The 17,712-nt window shown below is 40.7% G+C and overlaps 1 protein-coding gene across 1 annotated transcript in view; it reads right to left on the reverse strand.

Annotated features, from left to right (window-relative positions):
• Positions 1 to 17,712, reverse strand: part of LOC122556387 (uncharacterized) — a 237,644-nt gene that overhangs the window by 49,796 nt on the left and 170,136 nt on the right. The window contains exons 72-78 of the mRNA XM_087993952.1: positions 17,027 to 17,146; positions 15,366 to 15,485; positions 14,198 to 14,317; positions 12,352 to 12,471; positions 7,193 to 8,152; positions 4,903 to 5,036; positions 2,353 to 2,514 (exon numbers count right to left, since the gene is read on the reverse strand). Of these exons, the coding sequence (XP_087850078.1) occupies positions 2,353 to 2,514; positions 4,903 to 5,036; positions 7,193 to 8,152; positions 12,352 to 12,471; positions 14,198 to 14,317; positions 15,366 to 15,485; positions 17,027 to 17,146 (1,736 nt within the window). The remainder of the gene's footprint in view (positions 1 to 2,352; positions 2,515 to 4,902; positions 5,037 to 7,192; positions 8,153 to 12,351; positions 12,472 to 14,197; positions 14,318 to 15,365; positions 15,486 to 17,026; positions 17,147 to 17,712) is intronic.

Below are 17,712 nucleotides of genomic sequence, written 5' to 3' on the forward strand. Positions count from 1 at the left end.
TGACCAGAAACTCAACTGGACACACCATATAAATACAACGGCTACAAGAGTAGGTCAGAGATTAGGAATACCGTGCCAAGTAATTCACCTCCTGACTCTCCAGTTTGTACCGTCCACAAGGCACAACCCAGCAGTGTGATGGAATACTCCCCATTTGCCTGGATGAGTGCAGGTCCATCAACACTCAAGCATCTTGACATCATCCAAGACAAAACAGGCTGCTTGATTGGCACTACATCCACACTCTCCACCACTGATGCTCACTACATGTACTACCTAAAAGATGCACTATAGAAATTCACCAATGATCCTCAGACAGCACTTTCTAAACCCATGACCACTTTCAACGAGAAGAACAAGGGCAGTTGATTCATGGAAACACCACCATCTGCAAGTTCTCCTCCAAAGCACTCCTTATCCTGACTTGGAAATATATGACTGTTCCTTCACTGTTGCTGCATGAAAATCCTGGAATTTGCTCCCTCAGGGCATTGTGGGTTTACCTACAGCACATGAACTGCAGTGGTTCAAGGAGGTGGCTCACCACCATCTTCTGAAGGGCAGCTAGGGACAGGCAATAAATGCTGGTCAGCCAATGATGCCCATGGCCAATGAGTGAGTGAAAAAAATGACAACAGATGAGTCACACAATTATGTTGTTGCTATTTACAAGACTTTATTGTTTACGTAATGGCTGCTGTAATTCATGACGTTACAGCTATGATACTTCTGATAAACCTAATTGGCTATGCAGCATATTGTGAGTTTGGGAAAGGCTGTTTAAGAAGGGTGGTAAGGACAAGCCAGGAAACTATAGACTAGTGAGCCTGACCTTACTGATGGGCAAGTTAGTGGAGGGAATCCTGAGGGACAGGATGTACATGTATTTGGAAAGGCAAGGACAGATTAGGGATAGTCAACATGGTTTTGTGCGTGGGAAATCGTGTCTCACAAACTTGAGTGAGTTTTTTGAGGAAGTAACAAAGAGGATTGATGAGGGCAGAGTGGTAGATGTGATTTATATGGACTTCAGTAAGGTGTTCGACAAGGTTCCCCATGGGAGACTGATTAGCAAGGTTAGATCTCACATAATACAGGGAGAACTAGTCATTTGGATACAGAATTGGCTCAAAGGTAGAATATGGAGGGAGTTGGTGAAGGGTTGTTTTTCAGACTGGAGGCCTGTGACCGGTGGAGTTCCACAAGGATCGGTGCTGGGTCCTCTACTTTTTGTCATTTACATAAATGATTTGGATGCGAACATAAGAGATACAGTTAGTAAGTTTGCAGATGGCACTAAAATTGGAGGTGTAGTGGACAGCGAAGAGGGTTACCTCAGATTTCACAGGATCTTGACCAGATGGGCCAATGGGCTGAGAAGTGGCAGATGGAGTTTAATTCACATAAATGCAAGCTGCTGCATTTTAGGAAAGCAAATCTTAGCAGGACTTATACACTTAATGGTAAGGTCCTGGCGAGTGTTGCTGAGAAGACATCTTGGAATGCAGGTTCATAGCTGCTTAAAAGTGTGGTCGCAGGTAGATAGGATAGTGAAGAAGGCGTTTGGTATGCTTTCTTTTATTGGTCGGAGTTGGAAGGATATGTTGCGGCTGTACAGGATGTGGGTGAGAGGCTGAACAGGCTGGGGGTGTTTTCCCTGGAGCGTCGGAGGCTGAGGGGTGACCTTATGGAGATTTACAAAATTATGAGGGGCATGGATAGGATAAATAGACCAAGTCTTTTCCCTGGGGTTGGGAAGTCCAGGACTAGAGGGCATAGCTTTCAGGTGAGAGGGGAAAGATATAAAAGGGACCTCAGGGGCAAAGTTTTCACACAGAGGGTGGTACATGTATGGGATGAGCTGCCAGAGGAAGTGGTGGAGGCTGGTACAATTGCAACAGTTAAGAGGCATTTGGATGGGTATATGAATAGGAAGGGTTTGGAGGGATATGGGGTGGGGGCTGGCAGGTGGGACTAGATTGGGTTGGAATATCTGGTCGGCATGGACGGGTTGGACCGAAGGGTCTGTTTCCATCTCTATGACTTTATGACTCTATTATATTAATTGCAACTTCATTTTTTGAATTGTGCACAAACGCTGGAAAAATCATGACAAATGCACATCATATTTCCAATTATTTTGTGATTTCATAATTTGGATGCATGAATGTTGTTTCACTGGAATAACTACTGGTACATTCAGATATTGCTTCAGTCTGATAAAGAAGTCACCCTACACTTTACTGATACGCTCACACGTAATTTTCAAGATTTTTGAGCAATTACATTGATCAAATTTAATTCCACTGATTCTCAATATAAATTTTGATCATTGTTTAATAAATCTTGTACCTGATAGAAAACATTTCCAATGCTGCCTGAGATGTCTGCATCACTCCAAAACACAGCAATCATTGGTGGTACAGTACTTGCAGTAAATTCATTAAATGGATTTGTATAATCGAAAATCTCAGTCTCTGATGCCGGAAAAACGATCAAACCGTTGTCTGTGAACTGTCAATCAAAAAAAGATGATTTGTGCCTTAAAAAGTAATTTAAACAAACTGCAAAGGGAAAATAATATCACCAAAATCTAAACAATACCAGCAGACACCTACAAAACATATGCAGTCTATTTTGTAGACTTAATCAATCACATCCATTCCACACATCACCTCCTTCCCATGCAATCACAATCTCCCCATGCTATCCCATTCCATGATTCCCATGCCATCCTTCCCCATGCCATGTTATTCCATCCTTCCTTTTTGATCCCTCCCTTGCTATTGCAGCTCACCATCACCTGCCAATCCCCACCTATGCCAATCATACTCCAGCTAAATGTTCTCTCCTCCTATGTCATTTTACATCCTCCATTCTCTGAAATGCCATCCCACCCTGTGCTTTCCATCAACCTCCCACCACCACCACTCTGCCACAAACCTAACTCCCCGCCCTCTCCCAAGCTGGTGACTGCCAAATGAACAAAGAGAATGAGGCATGTAATGCAGGAGTGCGTATTGTGTTTCAAATACTGCCTGATAATGTTTCCACGGTGAAGTAAAGTCAGAGTAAAGGCCACTTCAACACATGTAGCTCTGCTGCAGAGGGCAGAGGAGAAAGAACAGAAAAATAATGACAAGGGATTCAATAATTAAGGGAAAGGACTGCAGTTTTGTAGTCCCAGACATGTCTCCAGAATGATTTTCTGTATCTTGGTGCCACAGTCAAGATTGTCACTGGGTGACTGCAAACCATTCTGAATGAGGAAAGTAAACAACCAGATTTTGTGGTCTACTTCAGAACCAAGGATGGTTAGTAAAGAGGAGTTAGAGCCTTCAGACCAAATTTTAGGCAGTTGAGAAAGAAATTTAAAACATAAACTCAAGCTTGTTATCTCTAGACTATTTACTGGCACACATGACTGAGTATAGTGTGAGGTAGATAGTGCAGATGGATGTGCTGCCGGTGACATAATACAGGAGGGAAGGCGTTAGATTCCTAGGCGTTTGGGTCAATTTTGGTGAAGGTATGACATACTCAAAGGGATGGGTTACATCACCACAGTGATATGACAAACACTGACAAAGACCAGTTTGCTCCCCCAGTTGAGAATTTGAAAACCAATTTGACAGAGGGATGTGAAATTGAGCACAGATTCAGAGTAGAGAGAAAAAAAGCTGAAAAAAGATCAAAAAAACGTATAATTAAGTACGAAAGGCTGGGGAAACAAAAGCAAGAAAATATGCAATAAATAATTTATTTATGATTACAAGGATGCATGCTAATAGAATGAGGGTAATGAATAAGACAGATAAGCTAAAGGCACACATGGACACTTAGAACGATAACATTATGGCTATTGCTAGATCATAGCGTAAAGACAGGTAGGAATGGTAAGTCAATATTTTGATCACTAGTTTTTCAGACAGGATATAGTTTAAAAAGGGAGGGTTTTCAAAATATGAGTTAAAAGAAGCATTCACTGCCATGAGGAGGTATATTTACTAGAAGGATTATTTAAAGTGGCCATAGCATTGATTTAAGGACCAAAAAAGACTTTGACATTGTTGGAAGTAAACAACAGAATACAATTCTATACCCTTAGATGGATATAGAGTGCAAGCATTTTTGGAAACTGCTGAGAAGCCTGGAATTATTATGGTTATATTAGTATAAGATTTCAACTACCTTGTTATTAATTGGGATGAAATCAATATAAAGTAATATAAAGGACCAAGTCTGTAAACTGCATTCAGGGGAACATTTTTTAGCCAGTACATAGTGAGACCGACAAGAGAAGTGCAAGTTTTGGAAGTAATTTTGTGGAATGAGGATTTATTAGGTTGAAGGGATATCAGTAGGAGAGATCTTCTCAAGATAATGATTATAACTCTGAGTTAGCATAGTCATGAAAAAGGACAAAGACCAGAAATAAAAATTCACAATTGGGGAAAGGCCCATCTTACAAAGTCAAAATATGATTTAGCACACATGGAAACAACTGATTGGAAACAACAAACTGTACCTAAGCTAGTGCCCGAGCAGCAGGAGGCACTTATACAGAACACAGAAAATTCAGAACGAATACATTTGCATAAGGTAAAAAAGAGTTGTATACTGAAAATTTAAGACTCCTATATATTACAGGATGACATACAGCAAAAGGAAAAGAATGCTTCTGTGTTACTTGAAAGGTTAATATTGCCTGTCCAAAGTAACATGTTGGAGTGGTCATTTGGCATGAACCTTTCCCAAATTAAACCTTGGGGGTGGTGGGTGAGGTAAGGTGTTAAACAAACATTAATTGTTCTCAGATGGGGAGGTTGTCTGACTGCATCACTATAACTGGTAAAACTGTGATGAACTAAAGCTTCAGTGAAAATCACTTTGAGCACTTACATAAATTAAAGGATAACGAGTTTTTCCAAAAGTGAAGTCAATCTCTGGCTTAAAAATGGGAGAGACGACATCAGATGCTGTTTTTGGTAGCAATTGATCACCAACATCCTGTCCATATTCAAAAAGAATGGCAGCTAAACAAAGGGAAAAAAAAGATGAATTGAAATAAGAAATATTGTCACAAAAATGCTAGAAACCGGTATTTTAAAATTCATCCTCAAAGTATGGGTGGCATAGGTAATGGTGACATTTATTATCCATTTGTACCACTCTGAGAAGGTGGTGGTAAGATATCTTCTTGACCCACTGCATGTTTCGTATATGTTGATCATAAAGCATCCACCAAATTGGTGTGGGAATTTAGAGAATAGATGGAATACAGAATTATACAGAATAGAGAAAGACCACTTCTTCCATTGTGTTTTGACTTATCCTAATAGTACTACTGTACTTCTCAACAGCTATTGTCTTTTTTAATATTTAGTGTCAGCCATAACTCGGCTGTAAGCAACTCCTGCATCTGAGACATATGATTGTAGATTCAAGTCCACTCAAGCACAAAAATGATGCAGAGTTGAAGGTGATTGATCATGTAAATTCTCCATCTTTGATTTTCATGTTTCTCCATGAATAGGAATATATTTGGTGTCATGACCCATGGCACTCGCACCTTGGGGCTATCAGGGACAAGCAGCTGGTGATTTTCTATCCACTGGGTTGAACAAATTATGTGTGATTTGCTGCAACTGCAGGGCATTGGAATCCTGATTATTGAGAATCCAAGCACGGTTGTACCTGCCTCACGATCTTCTTTCTTTTGAAACCACGGTGAAGGAGATGGCACCAATTCCTGATATACGCTTCTGTACATGGAGCACTAAAGATGAAAATTTATCACACTGGGACAATAACTGAGTTGGTGGGCTGAATTTTCCATGTGTTGGGCTCGATTTTATATGGTTCCATGGTCTCCTTCCCAAGCTAAAATGCTGCATGTGCTTGTATTTTTTCCAATATCCTAATGGCTAGCAGCAACAATTTAATGCTGGGTGTGACATTAATTACTTCTAGGTGAGATTTTTGCTGCTTTCTCAGAAGAACATGCTCCTGACCAATCAGACTGAGACCAGCTCTGTAGCCCCAACATCTCGCATTGGGAGTGTTGGCCACACTGTGACTAGAAGCAGTCCTTAACATTGAGAAACCCTGAAAAGGCCATGGGACTGTGTGAAAGGCATTAGGACACAGCCAGCTGGGTGTTAGCAGCTTGACGGGGAGTGGTTTGAAACTGACATCCTGAGAGTAACATGTCTGATGGGCTTCAATGGTCAGCAAATGAAGTCTCCTCACAGCTTATGCATTTGCCAAACAAATGACGTGTGCAGTTAAAGCTACTGAACTTTCCCCATGCGTCTCAATAGACTCTAAGTACAAGTGGGCTGACCATGTCCCAAAAAATTTCAGGCAGGAAATCCACCTACAGGATTTTATGTGGCCATCAATACTGCCAACCTCAGCTTTCAAATTTGTGGTCTGAACCAGGCCAGTATTCTGGAAGATGACCAATAGCAAAGGCATCTGGGATTGCTGTTTAATCAGAGACTGCTGGCTAGTTCAGGCAGAGAGCAGGATATCAGCTTCCACAGTAGCTGGACTTTTACTGTGGAGCTGAGGTGAAAACCTCAAAAAGGAGTGTGGAGTAAAAAGGCTGTGAGAATCTCTGTAACCCCTATTCTAATGGCAAGATTTTACCTGTGCTCACACCTCATGTGTGCATCATTAAACAGTCAGCTTGCATCTTATTCCATTGCCATTCCAAACTCCCGCTGTGAAGTTTCCCTCCACAGAATAGCTGAGATTCTGACACACATGAGCTCGGAACACACAATTTATTTTTCAAAAGACAACCCTCTGTTGATATCCCAAATAGGTAACAGTCCATCACTCAGTAAAGTCTCAGATATTTTATAATCAACCTGCTCAGCAATGTTATGATGCATCTCTAGAGCTGGTGGAGCCAGTCTTCAGGTTAGAGGTAGGGCCACTACCACTGTACAATAAGAGGCCTGACATTCTCAAAAATCATATTTGACTTGAGAATCAGTTGTTAAGTGCCCATTCAACAAACTTAATTATTTATGCTTGGATCACAGCCATCGCATAGATTAATATAATCCAACCAAATTCATTTTCTCCAATTTTCCTTATTCCCCTGCGTTCGAATCTGGTAGAATTCCTCCTGTTTGTACATCAAACTAAATTGGTTCAACATAAGTAATAAAGTACTTACGTGTTACATTGGCTTGAGTGGTTTGGACTGTTGATCTTACAGTTGTAACTGTAGAGATGGTGCTTGAGGGCATTGGGGTAGTTGTTTTTGTGGGATTTGACGTGATTGTTGAGATTATTGGAGTTGTGGAGAGTGTGGCTGAACTAGTTTTGGTTGTTTTGGTTGTGGTGATTAAGGTAGTTGTTGGGCTCTTTGTGGTTGTAGCAGCACCTGTTGTAGATTTTGTAACTGCAGGGACTGGTGTTTCACTGGTACTTGTTCCCATGGTTTCTGTGGTTAAACTAGTTTTGGTTGTTTTAGTTGTGGTGGTTAAGGTAGTTGTTGGGCTCTTTGTGGTTGTAGGGGTGCCTGTTGTAGATTTTGTAACTGCAGGAACTGGTGTTCCACTGGTACTTGTTCCCATGGTTTCTGTGGTTAAACTAGTTTTGGTTGTTTTGGTTGTGGTGGTTAAGGTAGTTGTTGGGCTCTTTGTGGTTGTAGCGGCACCTGTTGTAGATTTTGTAACTGCAGGAACTGGTGTTCCACTGGTACTTGTTCCCATGGTGTCTGTGGTTGAACTAGTTTTGGTTGTTTTGGTTGTGGTGGTTAAGGTAGTTGTTGGGCTCTTTGTGGTTGTAAGGGTGCCTGTTGTAGATTTTGTAACTGCAGGACCTGGTGTTCCACTGGTACTTGCTCCCATGGTTTTCTCTGTGGTTGAACTAGTTTTGGTTGTTTTGGTTATGGTGGTTAAGGTAGTTGTTGGGCTGTCTGTGGTTGTAGTGGCGCCTGTTGTAGATTTTGTAACTGCAGGAACTGGTGTTCCACTGGTACTTGCTCCCAAGGTTTTCTCTATGGGTGTAGTTATAGTTGAGGTTGTTCCTGTCATTGAAGTTGCTTTTATACTTGTGGCATTACTTGTTGATGTTGTAACTGCTGGTCCCCGGGTTGATTGCTCAGTCATAGATGTAACCAAGGTACTATCTGTTAAAGGTACAAGGAACAAAATAGTATTGATGTTTGAAGGGTTGTTGCACTTAGAGTCAGAGACATACAGCATGGAAACAGATCCTTTGGTCTAACCATGCTGAACATATCCCAAACTAAACGATTCCCCCCTGCCTGCCCCTAGCCCGTATCCCTTCAAACCTTCCCTATTCAGGTACTTATCCAAATGTCTTTGAAACATTGTAACTATGCCCATATCTACCACTTCCTCAGGAAATTCATTCCACATGTGAACCATCTTCTGTGTAAAAAATATTTGCCCCTCAGGGTTTTTTTAAATTGAAGTACTTGATACTGAAACAGTGACTATAGGAAGTCCTGTAAAAGCATTCAAAAAGACAACAGCTTAATAAAATGACACATCCAAAAATATTTGTAGATACAAGGGAAGAGTTAAAGGAAGCAAAAGCTTTGGTCAAAGAAGTACATTTTGAGGAGATTTATCAAGCAAATTGAGAGGTATGAACAGGCAAAAGAGTGGAAAGCACAAATACAGGTAGGGACTGTAAGACATGGCTAAGAGATTTAAAGGCAGTGATAGCGAAATAGGCACAGGATAAGTGATGTTTTGCAATTGGAAGAACAGGCCACTTGGTGATGACTTGGCTTTGGTTTGAAACTAATGTCATGGCAAAGACTGAGCCCTATCAGGCTTACTCTCAGTGATAGGTTTGAGTGTTTTTTAAAAATATTTTGTGGATGCATGTTCAGTGTAAAGAACTGTACTTAATTACCCTTCCCCTAATTGCACTTTAGAAGATGATAGTGAGGCATGGTGGACATAATTACGTTAAATACACCAACCATAATAGGCTACCAATGGAACATTAGGTGAGCCGTGCTATGGATGTTTAGCAAGAGCAGGGTAGACACTGGGTCACCACATGAAAGGCCAAAGAATGGTGAGGAAGACGCAGATAAATAATGCATCACAGTCACAGTTAGGATGTAGACTGTACATTTGTACATACAGAGTACATAGCTTCTGTAGCCTCATGCAAATGAGAAGAAGATTTTCTAGACTATGGATAGCTGGGTGACTGGCCAGGTTCATCCTGATTAGGTAAGTGATATTGAGAAGTAGTGTGACATGCATTCTGCTAGGAACTTAGGAACCAGAGTGGGCCATTTCAGCCCCTTCAGCCTGTATGACATTCAATTCTATCATGGGTGATTTGTATTTTAATTCTACCTATCTTCCATTGTATAATAACACTTAATACCCTCCTCCAATGCAGATTTTAGGGCTGATAAATATTTACAGGTAGGACTTGAACCCAGGGGTTTTGGAGTGGTATTTTTGGTCCTCCCCCAAACAGATTTGAAGGCTGTCAAGCATTCAATAAGATGGGATTGTTGCACATGGAGAGCCCCATCTCTTTCATACCTCCACCCAATTAACTCTTGCTCGCCTTCCTACGCTACTGAAATGGAAACCATTAAGTCAGAGGACCTGACATCAGGAAAAAGGAGGAGCAAGTTGAGGGCCACTCCTTGCTATGGCTGCCCACTCAGCCTTTCATAATGCCCACTCTGTGACAACCCTCCCAATATCACCCATCTCTGGACTGCACCACTGCTTAATCTTGGGTCTCCAGTTTGTGTTGTTCGAGCAGCAGCCACTGCCTTCCCAGTGCTGTTTGCTGCTGAGAAACCTGGCTGATTAGCTGGCAGCACTCAGTAGGCAAGTCTGTTTTGAGAAAGGGTCACAGGACTTGAAATGTTAACTCTGCTTTCTCTGCACAGATGCTGCCAGATCTGCTTGAGGTTTTTTTTCCAATAATTTCAGATTCCGCTTCTGATTTCCAGTATCCACAGTTCTTTGTCTTTTTTTTTGCCACCCCTGGGATCTGATCCTTTGGAAAACTGGCCAGTGGCCTGGTAAAGGTGATTGGTTGGCCTGTGATATGTAAGCCATACCCCAAGAAGCCAACACAGGTCTCCTACAGCAAGTTCGTAACAGTCCAACATCTCGAGGAAAACTATTCCCTCCCTATACCCCCAAAATATCTCCACAGCTTTTTGATAAGAATTTCAGATTTCAACAGTAACTGAAGTGACAGTCTATCAGTAGATACACAGTTGTATAGCCTGGAGTAGGGAGCATGACTGAATGGGCAGAGAGAAAGTATTAGCAAAGAAAGATCCCAGCTTGCCTTCAGTACTCAAATTTCAGACAGGTAAAATTCGATAAGTTGAATGTGTCAATTGACAGCAAGCTAACTCGATTAAAAAAACTTAGGGCACAAAAATGCCTTATTCTGAAATTAATACAATGTTGACAATCATGTTACTCCCCTCTTGAAGATCAGGTTAACTGTGCCTAATTCTGCTGTTTTTTTTTAAATTAACCCATTCAGAGATGTTATGAGACATTTCTGGAGTAGGTGGGATTTGTAGTTGGCCTTTTGAAGTGAGGTAGGAACACTACCACAGAACAAGAAGGTTCTCTAATTATTGTTGTATCCTGACCCAAAGGCTGCCTCAGGTACTGCCGTTAGAATTTACTTTCTTTGGGAAGGCAGCCGTGTCGTGGTGCTGTCACTGGACTAGCATTTCAGAACCCCAGGCTAATATTCTGGGGAACATGATGTCAAATACTACAATGGCAGATGCTGTAGAAATCTGGAATAAATAGTTGGCCCAACGATGATTGTGTAACCATTGACAATTGTGGAAATAAACCCATCTAATTCACTAACGTCCTTTCGAGAAGAAACTGCCACCCTTACCTAGTCTGGCCTACAGCTGACTCTGGATCCACAGCAATGTGGTTGACTTGCAACTGCTCTCTGGGCAATTAGAAATGGGCAATAAAGACTGGCCTAGCAGGCAAGGTCTGCATCCCATGAATGGATAAAAAAAATACTTTTAGTCCTTTCTCTACATACACACACCCCTCTGCTTTGAACAGCAGACAAGGTACTAGGTGTGTTTTCCAACTTCCCAATTGTTGACCCATCTAAAGGAAAATAATTCAGCTATCACCTGTCTGACACTCGTTGCAAAATTAGTGACGGCAATTTTCCAGTTCAGAAACCTAACCATTTTGTGACTTTTCAATGACTAAAGCAAAAAAAAATAGATGAAAGAAAAAAATGTGACCATCTATGGACAAATGCCGGCCTGCTAGAGTTCTGATAGATGCCTGCTAGATGCCTGATAGCTTTTAGAGTTAAGCAGCATCAGTTATTTCTCATAAATTGTCAAACTTGAGTCGATTTCAAAGAATAGAACAAAGAAGAGCACAGTACAGGATCAGGCCATTTGGCAGACAAATAATGTACCAACACATGATGCCTATTTAAACTGAAAACCTTTTGCCTCCACACAGTCATATCCCTCTATTTCATGCTTATTCATATATCTGTCAAGATGCCTCTTAAAGCTTTGTATCCGTTTCCACCATCTCCTTTGGCAGCGCATTCCATGCACTTACCACCCTTTGTATAAAAAACATGCCTACCATATCTCTTTAAACTTAACTTCTTTTACCTTAAAGCTGTCCCCTAGAAATTGATGTTTCCACTCTGGGAAAAAAGGCTCTGATTATCCATTCTATCTACACGTCATAATTTTATAAACTTCTATCAGGTTGATCCTCATTTTTCAACATGAATGTGAAAACAAGCCAAGTTTGTCCAATCTCTCCTCATAGTTAATACTCCCCGGACTGGGCAACATCCTGGAAAACCATTTCTATACCTTTTCCAAAGCCTCCACATTCTTCTGGTAGTGAGGCAACCAGAAGCTTACACAATATTTCAAATATGGCCGAAGGAAAGTTTAATACAACTGCACCATGACTTGCCAAATCTCATAATCTATGCCCTGATGGATGAAGGCAAGCATGCAATATGCCATCTTGACAACTTTATCCAAAGATCAAATTATTATCCTCATTCTTAAAGAAACCATTGGCTGTTTTGTTCAATTGACTCATATCTGTGTCAATACAATAATTTGCTTGAAATGTCTAAAACTTTGAAAGAAATCAATATGCCACATGGACTGCATGACACTCTTCTATCGTTTGTATGTGATTTTTATAAATTTCAATCAAAAAATATTCGTCATCTCATTTTGTTGCATTAGAAAGACTAATGTGTGCAACTGCTATTAATACAGTGATTATTTTAAAAGGACAGAGGATGAAAGAGAATTATATCACTCACCTGTGCAGTTAGGGCCTTCATATCCTGCTCGACATATACAATTGTACGATCCAACAGTATTGACACACATGGAGTTGTTTTTCCAGGAACACACAGAACGGTCAAGACATTCATCCACATCTAAAAATGTAATGCAGAAAATCAATGTATATTCTTGTGTTTATTGGTGAGCAGTTTCTAGTGATCGGTAGCTTTCCTTTCGTTATTCAAATACAGGTTAGATTGGCACAATGAAAAGAATTGCCTGGGAATTTTGATGAATGTGTGATGGGGTTTCATAGTTGATTAGTTTGACTGGAATTGGAGATTGAGGAGTGATGTGCTTGTTTTATTTTTCTGTGTTGTGTGTTTTGGGAGTGTAGGACCTGGGTTTTAGTTTTGATTTGGAATTGTTACGTTCTTACCTATTTTTTCTGTTGTTGGTGTGCCCATGTTTGGAGGGGTGGGAGAGCCCTGATTTAGGGATTTTGGTGAGTTGCTACGAAGTGTGGAGGACAACAACACTACTACTGTATGGTGCTGGGTAACTTGTGGTACATTGGGTCAGGTTCACCATGGGGCCATGCAGAGCGAAACAGTCTTTGTCAGCAGTTGTCCCATTAGTTTGACAGATTAGATTTCTTACAGTGTGGAAACAGGCCCTTCGGCCCAACAAGTCCACACCGCCCCGCCGAAGCGCAACGCACCCGTACCCCTACACTTATCCCTAACCTAACACTACGGGCAATTTAGCATGGCTAATTCACCTGACCTGCACATCTTTGGACTGTGGGAGGAAACCGGAGCATCCGGAGGTAACCCACGCAGACACGGGGAGAACGTGCAAACTCCACACAGTCAGTCGCCTGAGGCGGGAATTGAACCCGGGTCTCCGGCGCTGTGAGGCAGCAGTGCTAACTACTGTGCCACCCGTGCCGCCCACAAAATCCAGTATAATCAGGGCTGCGGAGTTGCTTTGAGACATTGAAGAGAAAATTGTCTGATAGTCAGTGAGTCGGTATGCGGATACGAGAAACAGGAGGCTGAATTCCTATGCGAGTAAGACGATAGGGCAGAAACCTGATGGAAGCTAATTTTCAGGAAAACCCACACGATTGCCTTGCTCCTGCTTATTCCAGGGTGACCGTGCACTGTGCTTTATCTCTCTGTAAGGTTGATGTTAGATTAAAAGAGTTCCACCTTTGATTTTTACATTTGTCATGAGCCACGTCAGAGAGGTGTTATTCAGCATACCACAGTTTGCATTTTCTCCTGTGCAATTTACATCTTTGTTTACTTGCTAATACTAAAACTTTTCGCCTCTATGTTCAGAAACAGATGGTAAAGTAAATCAAAATACATAGTCTTCAAGCCAGGTCTCGGTGTGCTACTTCACTTGTCCAGTATTGCCAGCAGCTGGGATAATACACTTGGATGGGCCTAAAAAGTATAAAGCAACTCAGTGATCTCAACAGACGTTCCTTGGGGATGTGGGGATATAACTGAGGATTGAGAAGGTGCACTTGTTGGAGGATCATGGGGAGAGTAAAGCAGCAGTTCTCTGTCAAAGAAAAAGCAGAATATGCTGATGGAAATTCAGTGACAGAGGTAGGTATAATGGAATGATTATGCGGAAATAAATATAGCTTCCTACAAGAAGTAGGTGTAATTTTGAAGATGAGAGGGACGTTATAAAATCACACTTCTTAAATTATATTCAAACATAGTAATATTGATTTGTGTGTACTTTTTCTTCCTTTAATTTTATGAATGTGATGCTTTACTCAGAATATCAAAACTTAGAGAATAATTATTAAAAGATGAGTTCCTTGAAGAATACAGATTGCAACAGAATTCCAGTCCTCACCTGTGCAGTTGTGACCACTGTATCCCTTTATGCATGAACAATTGAAAGAGCCATCAGTATTCACACATTTGCTGTTGTTTTTCCATGAACAGATATCATTGTCAAGGCATTCGTCCACATCTGAAGCAAAATGCAGAAATAGTAAGTCAATATTATATTATGATTTCCAAATTTATTCCAAAATGAACACATATAATTGCCCAAAGCTGCATTTGTGGTCGTGAACGTAATTTTTTCTGTTTCTCATTTGTGATACTAATGAGAGCATCCATCCATAAAGAGGAGCATTAATCTAATCAATGCTGTTGGAGGTTTTTTGATTAGGTTTCTCACGACGAGTTAATTCAGGTTAAGTACTTTTGGAGCATTCGGTTTGTGAAGTCTTGAGGATAGCTTAGACAGAATGATACGACAGGCTTCTCCACTTTGATAGGTGATCATAAGATGGTTGACATAACTGTCCCTCAAGCAATTATTAGTTTTGCAGCCAGCACAAGATATCACACTTGTCTCCTTTGTATATCTTACTGCACTCATAACCTTCCTGTGTGTGAGCCTGAGTCTCGCTATCTGTTTATCACCCATCAGATACAGATAGAGGGTGATCAAAGAAACTTCTGAAAGTGAATACCTTTTGTTTCACAGAGAGGCAACTAAGACAGTGTGCTTGGGCATATCGCCATGTTCTGACTTACGGGACACAATTTCACTTCCAGTTACTTCATCATCAATTCCTTCTCTTTTTCAACCGATGTTTATGAGAATTGCTGAGAAATTAAACATTCAACAGTTTCCAGGCACAAAACAAAGTAATATCGGGGCCAGGATCTCAACTGAAAGGATAGATATTTTTGTTGGAAACCATATCATATTCAGACTGAATACATTCACAGTACATTATTTTCCCCAGTTTTCAAGGAACCGTTCACTATTTTCCTATATCACATGTGGATCAATACAACAATCTGCTTTGAATGTCCAAACATTTTACTGAAATCTAATGCCTCATGGGCTCTCTGATTCTGGCCCATCATTTGTATGTGTCTTTCATGAATTTCAATAGAAAGATATTCATCATCTCATTTTTGCTGGATTAAAAAGGTTAACAGGTACAACTGCTGTCATTGAATTACAAGGACAGAGGCTTCCATCAAATTACATTGCTCACCTGTGCAGTTACGGCCTTCATATCCTGCTCGACATGCACAGTTGTATGATCCAACAGTATTGACACACATGGTGTTGTTTTTCCAGGAACACACAGAAGGGTCAAGACATTCATCCACATCTAAAAATGTAATGCAGAAAATCAATGTATATTCTTGTGTTTATTGGTGAGCAATTTCTAGTGATCGGTAGCTTTTGTTTCGGTATTCAAATACAGGTTGGATCGACCTACCGAAAAGAATTGACTGGGAATTTTGATCAATGTGTAATGGTGTTTCATAGTTGATTGCTTTTGACTGGAACAACAGGTAGAGGACTGATGTACTTATTTTGTTTCTCTGTGTTGTGTGTTTTGGAGGTGTAGAACCTGATTTTTATTTTTGATTTGGAATTGTTCCATTCTTATTTATTTGTTCTGTTGTTGGTGTCAGCATGTCTGTAGACTTGTGCCTATGTTTAGGTTGGCCAGGAGAGCCCTTGATTGAGGTATTTTGGTGAGGTGCTGCACAGTGTGGAGGACAGCAGCATTACTGCTGCCTGGGGCTGGGTCACTGGTGGTACATTGGGTCAGTTTCTCCATGGGGTCAGGCAGTGAGCTGGTTCAGTCAGACCAAAACTGTCTTTATCAGCAGTTGTCCAAATAGTTTGAGAGAACCCAGTAAAATCAGGGCTGCAGAGATGCTTTGAGACATTGAAGAGAAAATTATCTGATAGTCAGTGAGTCTATGTGTGAATACTTGAAAGAGGAGGCTGAAAATCTGTGCTTGTAAGAAGACAGACCAGAAACCTACTGGAAGCTGATTTTCTGGAAAATCAACAAGATTGCCTTGCTCCTGCTTACAATTCAGTGAGAAGAAGCCTCCCAAAATCCAAACAGCCATGGTAATTCGACACAAAATGTTCGCGTGATTCCAGGGTGACTGTGCACTGTGCTTTATCTCTCTGTAAGGTTGATGTTGGACTAAAAGAGTTCAACCTTTGATTTTTACATTTGTCATGAGCCACGTCAGAGAGGTCTTATTCAGCATACCACAATTTGCATTTTCTCCTTTGCAATTTACATCTTTGTTTACTTGCTAATACTAAAACTTTTCGCCTCTATGTTCAGAAACAGATGGTAAAGTAAATCAAAATACATAGTCTTCAAGCCAGGTCTCGGTGTGCTACTTCACTTGTCCAGTATTGCCAGCAGCTGGGATAATACACACTAGATGGGCCTAAAAAGTATAAAGCAACTCAGTGATCTCAACAGATGTTCCTTGGGGATGTGGGGATATAACTGAGGATTGAGAAGGTGCACTTGTTGCATTATTTGGAGGATCATGGGGAGAGTAAAGCAGCAGTTCTCTGTCAAAGAAAAAGCAGAATATGCTGATGGGAATTCAGTGACAGAGGTAGGTATAATGGAATGATTATGAGGAAATAAATATAGCTTCCTTCAAGAAGTAGGTGTAATTTTGAAGATGAGAGGGACGTTATAAAATCACCCTTGTTAAATTATATTCAAACATAGTAATATTGATTTGTGTGTACTTTTTGAAAAACATCTTCCTTTAATATTATGAATGTGATGTTTTATTCAGAATATCAAACTTCGAGAATAATTGTTGAAAAGATGAGTTCCTTGAAGGATACAGATTGCAACAGAATTCCAGTCCTCACCTGTGCAGTTGTGACCACTGTATCCCTTTACGCATGAACAATTGAAAGAGCCATCAGTATTCACACATTTGCTGTTGTTTTTCCATGAACAGATATCATTGTCAAGACATTCATCCACATCTGAAGCAAAAATGCAGAAATAGTAAGTCAATATTATATTATGGTTTCCAAATTTATTCCAAAATGGTCACATGTAATTCCCCAAAGCTGCATTTGTGGTAGCAAGCGTCCGTTTTCTTTTTCTCTTTTGGGATTTTAATTGAAGCATCCATCGATAAAGAAGAGCATTTATCTAATCAATGCTGTTGGAGGTTTTGCAATTTGTTTTCACAGGGCGAGTTAATTCTGGTTAAGTACATTTGGAGCATTCGGTTTGTGAAGTCTTGAGGATAGCTTATAGAAGAAATGATACGACAGGCTTCTCCACTTTGATAGGTGATCATAAGGTAGTCGAAAAGTGACATAACTGTCCCTCAAGCAAAACATCAACTTTTCTCCATGTATACCTTACTGCACTCATAACCTTCCTTTGTGAGCCTGAGTCTCTCCACCTGTTTATCACCCATCAGATATAGATAGAGGGTGATCAAAGAAACTTCTGAAAGTGAATACCCTTTGTTTCACAGAGATACAACTAAGGCAGTGTGCTTGGGCGTTTCCCCACCTCTGATTTACGGGACACAATT

Source organism: Chiloscyllium plagiosum, unplaced genomic scaffold (assembly GCF_037043375.1).
Source record: "Chiloscyllium plagiosum isolate Xiang-an unplaced genomic scaffold, Cpla_swu_hap1 HiC_scaffold_13, whole genome shotgun sequence".
NCBI lineage: Eukaryota > Metazoa > Chordata > Chondrichthyes > Orectolobiformes > Hemiscylliidae > Chiloscyllium > Chiloscyllium plagiosum.